General features: G+C 46.7%; 1 protein-coding gene across 1 annotated transcript in view; it reads left to right on the top strand.

Annotated features, from left to right (window-relative positions):
• Positions 1-11,371, top strand: part of LOC135533411 (selenocysteine insertion sequence-binding protein 2-like) — a 17,449-nt gene extending 6,078 nt beyond the window's left edge. The window contains 7 exon segments of the mRNA XM_064960744.1: positions 3,809-3,941; positions 4,154-4,319; positions 6,871-7,091; positions 7,510-7,664; positions 7,803-8,022; positions 8,351-8,452; positions 8,455-11,371. Of these exon segments, the coding sequence (XP_064816816.1) occupies positions 3,809-3,941; positions 4,154-4,319; positions 6,871-7,091; positions 7,510-7,664; positions 7,803-8,022; positions 8,351-8,452; positions 8,455-8,957 (1,500 nt within the window). The 3' untranslated portion in view covers positions 8,958-11,371.
• The last annotated feature ends 636 nt before the right edge of the window (positions 11,372-12,007 follow it).

A 12,007-nucleotide genomic window follows, 5' to 3' on the forward strand; every position in this document is an offset into this window, starting at 1 on the left:
ACCCAGTCTCTGTTCTCTCTGTGTAGATCATTCTAAAGGAGGTTGAAGGGGTGGTTGGTCTAACCCAGTCTCTGTTCTCTCTGTGTAGATCATTCTGAAGGAGGTTGAAGGGGTGTGTTGGTCTAACCCAGTCTCTGTTCTCTCTGTGTAGATCATTCTAAAGGAGGTTGAAGGGTGTGTTGGTCTAACCCAGTCTCTGTTCTCTCTGTGTAGATCATTCTGAAGGAGGTTGAAGGGGTGTGTTGGTCTAACCCAGTCTCTGTTCTCTCTGTGTAGATCATTCTGAAGGAGGTTGAAGGGGTGTGTTGGTCTAACCCAGTCTCTGTTCTCTCTGTGTAGATCATTCTAAAGGAGGTTGAAGGGGTGTGTTGGTCTAACCCAGTCTCTGTTCTCTCTGTGTAGATCATTCTGAAGGAGCGTGAGGGGGAAGGGGTGTGTTGGTCTAACCCAGTCTCTGTTCTCTGTGTAGATCATTCTGAAGGAGCGTGAGGGGGAAGGGGTGTGTTGGTCTAACCCAGTCTCTGTTCTCTCTGTGTAGATCATTCTGAAGGAGGTTGAAGGGGTGTGTTGGTCTAACCCAGTCTCTGTTCTCTCTGTGTAGATCATTCTAAAGGAGGTTGAAGGGGTGTGTTGGTCTAACCCAGTCTCTGTTCTCTCTGTGTAGATCATTCTAAAGGAGGTTGAAGGGGTGTGTTGGTCTAACCCAGTCTCTGTTCTCTCTGTGTAGATCATTCTAAAGGAGGTTGAAGGGGTGTGTTGGTCTAACCCAGTCTCTGTTCTCTCTGTGTAGATCATTCTAAAGGAGGTTGAAGGGGTGTGTTGGTCTAACCCAGTCTCTGTTCTCTCTGTGTAGATCATTCTAAAGGAGGTTGAAGGGGTGTGTTGGTCTAACCCAGTCTCTGTTCTCTCTGTGTAGATCATTCTAAAGGAGGTTGAAGGGGTGTGTTGGTCTAACCCAGTCTCTGTTTCTCTGTGTAGATCATTCTGAAGGAGGTTGAAGGGGTGTGTTGGTCTAACCCAGTCTCTGTTCTCTCTGTGTAATCAAATCAAATTTTACTGGTCACATACACATGGTTAGCAGATGTTAATATGAGTGTAGTGAAATGCTATTGCTTCTAGTTCCGACCATGCAGTAATATCTAACAAGTAATCTAACCTAACAATTTCACAACAACTATGTTATACACACAAGTGTAAAGGAATGAATAAGAATATGTACATAAAAATATATGAATGAGAGATGGCCGAACGGCATAGGCAAGATGCAGTAGATGGTATAGAGTACAGTATATACATATGAGATGAGTAATGTAGGGTATGTAAACATTATATAAAGTGGCATTGTTTAAAGTGGCTAGTGATACATTTTCTACATCAATTTTCCATTATTAAAGTGGCTGGAGTTGAGTCAGTATGTTGGCAGCAGCCACTCAATGTTAGTGGTGGCTGTTTAACAGTCTCTCGGTCCCTGCTTTGATGCACCTGTACTGACCTCGCCTTCTGGATGATAGCGGGGTGAACGGGCAGTGACTCGGGTGGTTGTTGTCCTTGATGATCTTTATGGCCTTCCTGTGACATCGGGTGTTGTAGGTGTCCTGGAGGGCAGGTAGTTTGCCCCCGGTGATATGTTGTGCAGACCTCACTACCCTCTGGAGAGCCTTACGGTTGTGGGCAGAGCAGTTGCTGTACCAGGCGGTGATATAGCCCGACTGGATGCTCTCGATTGTGCATCTGTAAAAGTCTGTGAGTGTTTTTGGTGACAAGCCGAATTTCTTCAGCCTCCTGAGGTTGAAGAGGCGCTGCTGCGCCTTCTTCACGATGCTGTCTGTGTGAGTGGACCAATTCAGTTTGTCTGTGATGTGTATGCTGAGGAACTTAAAACCTTCTACCCTCTCCACTACTGTCCCTTCGATGTGGATAGGGGGCTGCTCCCTCTGCTGTTTCCTGAAGTCCACGATCATCTCCTTTGTTTTGTTGACATTGAGTGTGAGGTTATTTTCCTGACACCACACTCCGAGGGCCCTCACCTCCTCCCTGTAGGCCGTCTCGTCGTTGTTGGTAATCAAGCCTACCACTGGAGGTGTGCGTGGCCACGCAGTTCTTGGTGAACCGGGAGTACAGGAGAGGGCTGAGAATGCACGCTTGTGGGGCCCCACTGTTGAGGATCAGTGGGGTGGAGATGTTGTTACCTACCCTCACCACCTGGGGGCAGCCCGTCAGGAAGTTCAGGACCCAGTTGCACAGGGTGGGGTCGAGACCCTTAATGATGAGTTTGGAAGGTACTATGGTGTTAAATGCTGAGCTATAGTCGATGAACAGCATTCTCACATAGGTATTCCTCTTGTCCACATGGGTTAGGGCAGTGTGCAGTGTGATGGCAATTGCCATCTGTGGACCTATTGGGGCGTTAAGAATATTGAAGTGGGTCTAGCGTGTCAGGTAGGGTGGAGGTGATATGGTCCTTGACTAGTCTCTCAAAGCACTTCATGATGACAGAAGTGAGTGCTATGGGGTGATAGTCATTTAGTTCAGTTACCTTCGCTTTCTTGGGAACAGGAACAATGGTGGCCCTCTTGAAGCATGTGGGAACGGCAGACTGGGATAAGGATTGATTGAATATGTCCGTAAACACACCAAGCATCTAGTCTGCGCATGCTCTGAGAACGCTGCTGGGGAGGCCGTCTGGGCCTGCAGCCTTGCGAGGGTTAACGTGCTTAAATGTTTTACTCACGTTGGCTGCAGTGAAGGAGAGCCTGCAGGTTTTGGTAGCGGGCCGTGTCATTGGCACTGCATTGTCCTCCAAGCGAGCAAAGAAGTTGTTTAGTCTGTCTGGGAGCAAGACATCCTGGTCCTCGAAGGAGCGTGAGGGAAAGAGCGGGAAGGTGTGTGTTGGTCTAACCCAGTCTCTGTTCTCTCTGTGTAGATCATTCTGAAGCAGCGTGAGGGGAAGAGAGGGAAGGTGTGTGTTGGTCTAACCCAGTCTCTGTTCTCTCTGTGTAGATCATTCTGAAGGAGCGTGAGGGGAAGAGAGGGAAGGTGTGTGTTGGTCTAACCCAGTCTCTGTTCTCTCTGTGTAGATCATTCTGAAGGAGCGTGAGGGGAAGAGAGGGAAGGGGTGTGTTGGTCTAACCCAGTCTCTGTTCTCTCTGTGTAGATCATTCTGAAGGAGTGTGAGGGGGAAGAGAGGGAAGGTGTGTGTTGGTCTAACCCAGTCTCTGTTCTCTCTGTGTAGATCATTCTGAAGGAGTGTGAGTGTGAGGGGGAAGAGAGGGAAGGGGTGTGTTGGTCTAACCCAGTCTCTGTTCTCTCTGTGTAGATCATTCTGAAGGAGTGTGAGGGGGAAGAGAGGGAAGGTGTGTGTTGGTCTAACCCAGTCTCTGTTCTCTCTGTGTAGATCATTCTGAAGGAGTGTGAGTGTGAGGGGGAAGAGAGGGAAGGGGTGTGTTGGTCTAACCCAGTCTCTGTTCTCTCTGTGTAGATCATTCTGAAGGAGTGTGAGTGTGAGGGGGAAGAGAGGGAAGGGGTGTGTTGGTCTAACCCAGTCTCTGTTCTCTCTGTGTAGATCATTCTGAAGGAGTGTGAGTGTGAGGGGGAAGAGAGGGAAGGTGTGTGTTGGTCTAACCCAGTCTCTGTTCTCTCTGTGTAGATCATTCTGAAGGAGTGTGAGTGTGAGGGGGAAGAGAGGGAAGGGGTGTGTTGGTCTAACCCAGTCTCTGTTCTCTCTGTGTAGATCATTCTGAAGGAGTGTGAGGGGGAAGAGAGGGAAGGTGTGTGTTGGTCTAACCCAGTCTCTGTTCTCTCTGTGTAGATCATTCTGAAGGAGCGTGAGGGGAAGAGGGGGAAGGGGGGTGTGGATCAGATTGCTGCCAGCCAGGAAGAACAGGGAGAAGAGGAGCTACACTTCACTGATGACCTCACACGGGAACCTGCCTCTCAGGAGGGTAGGTACAGGGTCAGGGGTAAGAGAGAGGAGGAGCTACACTTCACTGATGACCTCACACGGGACCTTGGCAGAGTTTGCTCATTTTAGACCATTCCCTTGGTCTTAAAGTGAATTCATGCAAACCTAATGGTCCTACTGATCTGTGGTGTGACGTGGTGTTGTTTAATATACCCCCCCCCTGTGATATTCTGCTCCGTCTGTTTTCTGTAGAGAACGGTCTGAGCGTGCCCAGTGATGACGCGTCCCTGTCCCCGGCCAGTCAGAACTCTCCGTACAGCATCACACCTGTTTCCCAGGGTTCCCCTGGCTCCTCTGGCATCGGCAGCCCCATGGCCTCTAACGCCATTACCAAGATACACAGCCGCCGCTTCAGAGAGTGAGTCTCTCTCTCTCACTCACTCACACACACACACACACACACACACACACACACACACACACACACACAGAGAAATTGCTTGGTACTGAGAATCCTAGTGGTTCAAATGTCACAAACTCATTTGGTGGGTTTGCAACACAGAAGCATTTAGTAACATAAATATCTATCCGCCCAATGGGTGTTTGGAGCAGGGCTATACAATTAGGACTTGTACGTACACACAGACAGGCACTGCTTTGTTTCTTAATGTCTTGGGTTGTCGGCCCTTTGTCTCAGCCCTTAAGCACTGTGTCAGACATCCTACGACCTCTCTATGCCTCTCCTCTCTTCCTCACACCATACCATATCTCCACCAGTGTTTCCCTCCTCCAGTCCCCCCAACAGCACACGTTGTTGTAGCCCTGGACAAACTCACCTGATTCAACTCATTGAGGGGATGATGATTAGTTGAATCAGGTGTCTGGAGCTACAACAAAACTGTGCTGTTGGGGGGACTGGAGTTGGAAACTACTGAACTACACAATTGTGTGTGTTTTATAATATTGGTCGATGTACGCATGTGAGTATTTTCTAATATTGTTGTGCGTGTGTCTGTGTTAAGCTGACTGTGTGTGTTCCTCTTAGGGTTGGGCCGATGTATGATTAAATCTAATATTATTGTGCGTGTGTCTGTGTTAAGCTGACTGTGTGTGTTCCTCTTAGGGTTGGGCCGATGTATGATTAAATCTAATATTGTGATGTGCAAGACTGTACTCTAATTGAAATGTACAAATCAGTATGTCCCAGACGTGCTCAATGGGATTGAGATCCTTGCTCTTCGCTGGCCATGGCAGAACACTGACATTCCTGTCTAGGCGACATTGTTGCAGGTGATGTCTGGTGAGACCTGCCTTACAACAGGCCTACAAGCCCTCAGTCCAGCCTCTCTCAGCCTGCTGCGGACAGTCTGAGCACTGATGGAGGGATTGTGCGTTCCTGGTGTAACTCAGGCAGTTGTTGCCATCCTGTACCTGTCCCGGTGGTGTGATGCTCGGATGTACTGATCCTGTGCAGGTGTTGTTACATGTGGTCTGCTACTGTGAGGACGATCAGCTGTCCATCCTGTCGCCCTGTAGCGCTGTCTTAGGTGTCTCACAGTACGGACATTGCAATTTATTTCCCTGGCCACATCTGCAGTCCTCATGCCTCCTTGCAGCATGCCTAAGGCACGTTCACGCAGATGAGCAGGGACCCTGGGCATCTTTCTTTTGTTGTTTTTCAGAGTCAGTAGAAAGGCCTCTTTAGTGTCCTAAGTGTTCATAACTGTGACCTTAATTGCCTACCGTCTGTAAGCTGTTAGTGTCTTAACGACCGTTCCACAGGTGCATGTTCATTAATTGTTTATGGTTCATTGAACAAGCATGGGAAACAGTGTTTAAACCTTTTTATAATGAAGATCTGTGAAGTTATTTTGGTTTTTACAAATTATCTTTGAAAGACAGTGTCCTGAAAAAGGAATGTTTATTTTTTTGCTGAGTTTACATATAAGATGAGTATGTAAGATATGTAAACATTATTCAAGGGACTAGTGATCCATTTATTAAAGTGGCCAATGATTTCAAGTTTGTATGTGGGCAGCAGCCTCTCTGTGTTAGTGACGGCTGTTTAACAGTCTGGTGTATGTTTTAATATTAGTGTCTCTCTGTCTCCAGGTGTTGAATAAGGAGATGGATGAATGTGTTTTATCCTGTGTGTGTTTATAATATTAGTGTGTGTTTGTCTCTCTCCAGGTACTGTAACCAGGTGTTGAATAAGGAGATAGATGTGTGTGTTTTATCCTGTGTGTGTGTGTGTTTATAATATTAGTGTGTGTATCTCTCTCTCCAGGTACTGTAACCAGGTGTTGAATAAGGAGATAGATGATTGTGTTTATAATATTAGTGTGTGTTTCTCTCTCTCCAGGTACTGTAACCAGGTGTTGAATAAGGAGATAGATGAATGTGTTTTATCCTGTGTGTGTGTGTTTATAATATTAGTGTGTGTTTGTCTCTCTCCAGGTACTGTAACCAGGTGTTGAATAAGGAGATAGATGTGTGTGTTTTATCCTGTGTGTGTGTGTGTTTATAATATTAGTGTGTGTTTCTCTCTCTCCAGGTACTGTAACCAGGTGTTGAATAAGGAGATAGATGAATGTGTTTTATCCTGTGTGTCTCTCTCTCCAGGTACTGTAACCAGGTGTTGAATGTGTTTTATCCTGTGTGTGTGTGTTTATAATATTAGTGTGTGTTTCTCTCTCTCTCCAGGTACTGTAACCAGGTGTTGAATAAGGAGAAAGATGAATGTGTTTTATCCTGTGTGTGTGTGTTTATAATATTAGTGTGTGTTTCTCTCTCTCTCCAGGTACTGTAACCAGGTGTTGAATAAGGAGATAGATGAATGTGTTTTATCCTGTGTGTGTGTGTTTATAATATTAGTGTGTGTTTCTCTCTCTCCAGGTACTGTAACCAGGTGTTGAATAAGGAGATAGATGAATGTGTTTTATCCTGTGTGTATGTGTGTCTCTCTCCAGGTACTGTAACCAGGTGTTGAATAAGGAGATAGATGAGAGTGTGACGATGCTGCTGCAGGAACTGGTCCGGTTCCAGGAGAGGGTTTATCAGAAGGACCCCAGCAAAGCCAAGACCAAACGCAGACTGGTCATGGGCCTTAGAGAGGTCACCAAACACATGAAGCTCCACAAGATCAAGTGTGTCCTCATCTCACCCAACTGTGAGAAGATCCAGGCCAAAGGTCAGGGGTCATTCTTGTCATTAATCCTGGGTTATGTTTTTTGAAAAGCAGTGAACCACGGAGTGTACTACTCAACCAGGTCCAATAAGAACACAGGGTTTTGTTTTTGCGGTTGCTAAGCGTTTAGCTAGTGTGCCTATCTGAACCATCACCCTGATCTTGGGGTGTGGGGTTCCAAATGCGTGCTAAGTTTATGAATATTTCAAATATTCATCCCCAATCGCCACTTTTGTGTCCACCAGAGAGCGGCAGCATATTGATATGCTCAGCACAGGCTGCATCAAATCTTCTACATAACTAGTGACTGTGTGTTGTCTAGATGAGGCTCTGTAAAACATGATAGACAGCCATGCCCAGGGAGCAGGACTGTTTATAGTGGTAGTTCTACAGTAGTAGTGACTGTTATTTAATGTCCCAGGGGGTCTAGATGAGGCTCTGTACAACGTCATAGCCATGGCCAGAGAACAGGAGATCCCGTTTGTATTTGCTCTGGGTAGGAAGGCTCTGGGACGCTGTGTCAACAAACTGGTGCCTGTCAGTGTGGTGGGCGTCTTCAACTTCTCTGGAGCAGAGGTAAGACGTTGAACACAACCTGTCTGCGTGTTTATAACGCCTGTTAATACTGTAACAAAAAGCAAATGGAAGTGTGTAAAGTCTTGATGTTATGTCTTTCTCTCTCCCCGTCCGCCACCCCTCCCTCTCCTCCTCTAGGGTCTGTTTAACCGGTTAGTGTCTCTGACGGAGGATGCTCGTAAGTCCTACAAGGACATGGTGTCAGCGCTGGAGCAGGAGCAGGCTGAGGAGGCGCTGAAGAACGTCAAGAAGGTCACCCACCACATGGGCCACTCCAGGAACCCCTCCGCTGCCTCCGCCATCTCCTTCTGCTCCGTCATCTCTGAACCCATCTCTGAAGTCAACGAGAAGGAGTACGGTAAGAGATGACCCTGGTCCCGACCTTTAACCCTGACTCTGACCCATCTCTGAGGTCAACGAGAAGGAGTACGGTAAGAGATGACCCTGGTCCCGACCTTTAACCCTGACTCTGACCCATCTCTGAGGTCAACGAGAAGGAGTACGGTAAGAGATGACCCTGGTCCCGACCTTTAACCCTGACTCTAACCCATCTCTGAGGTCAACGAGAAGGAGTACGGTAAGAGATGACCCTGGTCCCGACCTTTAACCCTGACTCTGACCCATCTCTGAGATCAAAGAGGTCTCTCTCTGTACATGTGAATATAATCTGAAATGTATCTCCACAGAGACCAACTGGAGGAGTATGGTGGAATCGTCAGATGGGCTGGAGCCTGTGGAGGCTAAACCCAGCCATCCTGCTACTTCCTCTGGGTTGCAGAGAGACAACCAGCCCCTTCCACCACCACCAACCGCAGCCCTTACTCCACTACTCTCCAGCTCAGAGCGGCCGTCCCTGCTCCAGGCTCAGGCCCGGGGGAGAGAGAGGAGGGCCGGGCAGACGACCGGTTGGAGCTGGCCTCCCAGCAGAGCACGGAGACAGGCAGTTTGGATGGGAGCTGCAGGGACCTCCTCAACTCCTCCATCACCTCCACCACCTCCACCCTGGTCCCCGGTATGCTGGAGGAGGCGGAGGAAGAGGAGGAGGAGGAGGAAGAGTACACACCAGAGCCCATCTCTGTGGAGGTGCCTGCGGTCATCAGCCGTATTGAGTCCTGGGTGTCTAAGACGCTGGAGAACCTTCAGCTGGGGAAGAGCCAGGACAGCACAGAGGAAGAGGAGGAGGAGGGAGTGCAGAGTGAGGAGGAGGGAGTGCAGAGTGAGGAGGAAGAGGAGTTGGATTCTGCTGATGTCACAGAGACGGCTGGAGAAGACGGAGAAGATGGAGGCCAATAATATCACTGGCTGATGAGACCTCATTCATCCTCTCTCTCTTTTTTGTTTCTCGCTAAATTCGCTCTGTGTACACTGTCACTCCATCTGTGTACACTCCATCACTTGTCTTCCCCCCTCACACCTGTTCCCCAAACCTGCACTCTTTCACCTCTATCACCCCCCCCTCCTCCCTCTTTCTCACAGTTGAACCAGCAACTCTCCTCTTCTCTCTGTCTGTAACTTTGGACTTCAGACATTATCTCAGGAATCAGACCACACACACACACACACACACGCACACACACACAGGCAGTCCACACACAGATAGGCAGTCACACACACAGACCAACCTGCAAACTACAGACAACATTATCTCTCCTGGTCTCTCTGATGGATAGACTCCTCTGTTCCTCTCATCCTCCGCCTCAGCTAAACTGGTCTGGTCGGTCTGGCATCGACTGGTCTGGTCTGACATGGAATGGTCTGGTCTGGCTAAGGGAAGCCCTGGTTCCCTTCCCACCACTCCAGTTTTCCCCAGGATAGGAAGAGGCTGTGAGGAGAGGCTTCCCTTCTGTCTGTATGATGCAGAGCCCTCCAGATGATAGACCTGTCAGTGAGACTGCTGACTACAGACTAACTAGAAGAGAAGTCTCCCTCTGTCATCCCTGGGTTATTCATAGTGGAGCTCTGGTGGTTCAGTCCAAGCAGAAGGTTGCTGAGTCCCTGCAGGGCTGAGAGTTTACAGCTGGAAGTGTCTCTGTCCCATCATCATGGAGCTCTGGTGGTTCAGTCCAAGCAGAAGGTTGCTGAGCCCCTCTGCGGGGCTGAGAGTTTACAGCTGGAAGTGTGTCTCTGTCCCATCATCAAGACTTATGTTACATTGTTGTCATCCTTCCCATGTTTCTCTGTCTCCCAAAACCAATCTAAAACCTTGTCAGGATTTTACAAAATTCCCCGCTTTTCCAGGAATCCCGGTTGGAAGGTTCACAGAATCCATTGGGAATAAGCAGAAAACACGTAATCCTCCAACCTTGGGATTTCGGAAAAGTTGCTGGAATTTGCAAACCTACATGATGTGTTTCTGACATTGGTTAACCATCACAGTAATCATGTATTATTTTCAGTGGGTGGGATTTTAAAGGGGCATATCACCACTTTTTAACCTCATAGTCATTATCTCCAGGACCAAACCAATGTCTACTAATGTGCAAATGGCGTGTTAAAAAATAATGGCGTGTCCCTTGAAAACATGAATGATATGACATGTCACATGACATACTAACAGTAACTGAAGCCAGAACAAATGTCTGATGTACATAACCTGTATAGCTGTTTCTGAGACTCTTTAACCTGTAATATTAATGATAATATTGACAAGTGTTCATCTGTTTGGGGTTGTTTTCTGAGTGGATTGTTTGTTGTTGTTGCTAGCTGACTTCTGTGTTTTACTATAGCCTCTGGTTTCTTTTGGTTTAGGTCCCAGTCCATTGACCGGTGGCAGCGTGGGCGTGTTTGTTGGGGTGGGCAGTAACTAGTTGTAACTAGCTATTATCAGAGACTATTTGGGTTTGAAGCTGACAGGTAGTCCAACTTGACCCAGGACATGTGACTCACTGGTAACAGAGGGGTCAAAGGGAGGAGCCACCACAGGAGCCTCTGAATATTCATGAACTAATTATCCACCTCACCAGTTATAACCATGTAAATAAAATGTGAACAATTAAAATGTTTGAACTACAGTGTATTAAAAACCCCAATCACCTTTTTCTTAAAGCCATTTGATATAAAAAACATCTGAGTAAGTTGATGATGTAATTTAATGGGAAATGATAGAAATCAAGTCATGTATTATTAGATGGAGGAGGAGGATGCCATGTATAGGAGTGGCATGCTGGGTCATATGCAATATGAAGGAAGGAGGGATGAGAGGGAGTTGTGTAATAAATAGACAGTCAGGAGTTGGGTCAATTCATTTTCAATTCAGGAAGTGAATTGAAATTCAACTGACAAATGTAATTGAGAAAAAAAACGTATGTCAATTGAAAACTGACCATGTTTTATATGAGGATTTGATGAATGAGTTGAATTGAGCCCTGATACAGGTGATAACGACGGTGTGTCTAGTACTAAAATGTACGTTGGCTGTGTGCAGGTTTCTCAGTAACGAACTCTCATCAGTGTGTTTTGGAGCCATGACAACCAGTGTGTCCTTTGCACTATGTAAATACCATAATACTTGTAACAACCACCTGGTAACTAATGTCAAAACCAAAATGGTTGAATGAAGTAGCTTTTATTTTCTCAGTGTGTCCCTGGTCTTTCTATGTCTCTCTTTCTGACTGTACAGCACTAGCAACATGTAGAGGCTTTTCTCATAACTTTACTGTTCTCTTCTCCATCTGGACTGATTGTCATTAAAATGTTCTTTAAGTAAACTACATACACTCCTGTCTTTTATATTGTCTTGTCTATTTGTTGCATGTAAATCTCCTATATGTTTGATAGGGATCTTTGTGTATTAGCCTAAAGCATGTGTCAAACTCCAGTCCTCGAGGGTCTCGGGTGTCTGTGGACTTTTGCACCTCCCTTGTACTGATTGATCAATTAAGGTAATTCATTGATTAGTTAGGAACTCCCCTCAGCTGGTTGTCTAGGTCTTCATTGGACACATGAAAGGAAATAACAAACCAGCAGACACATGTCTCTCCAGGAATTTAGTTTGACACCCTAAACTTTGGTTGATTGCTAATCCAATATGGCTGCCTGAATCCTGCTTACTTACTGCATTGGCACGGATAGAGCAATGAGACCGATATATCACTGGATGTATACATGTGAAGCATCCTGTTGGTGTTTCCACTCTACAAAACATGATGACGAGAGGAAGCCCACTGGTGGGCAGTGGGAGAAGATGGAACCAGATGGATTTTGTCTGACATTCTGTACATTTTCTCATCGATGAAACCTTTGATCTCTACAGTTTTCTGTTTTCAAAACTAGAATCTGTTATGAGTGTACTAAGTTTTGTAGACTTTACCCTTTGCAACATATTTTAAGATTGCGCTGTTTAG

Source organism: Oncorhynchus masou, unplaced genomic scaffold (assembly GCF_036934945.1).
Source record: "Oncorhynchus masou masou isolate Uvic2021 unplaced genomic scaffold, UVic_Omas_1.1 unplaced_scaffold_2366, whole genome shotgun sequence".
Taxonomy (NCBI): domain Eukaryota; kingdom Metazoa; phylum Chordata; class Actinopteri; order Salmoniformes; family Salmonidae; genus Oncorhynchus; species Oncorhynchus masou.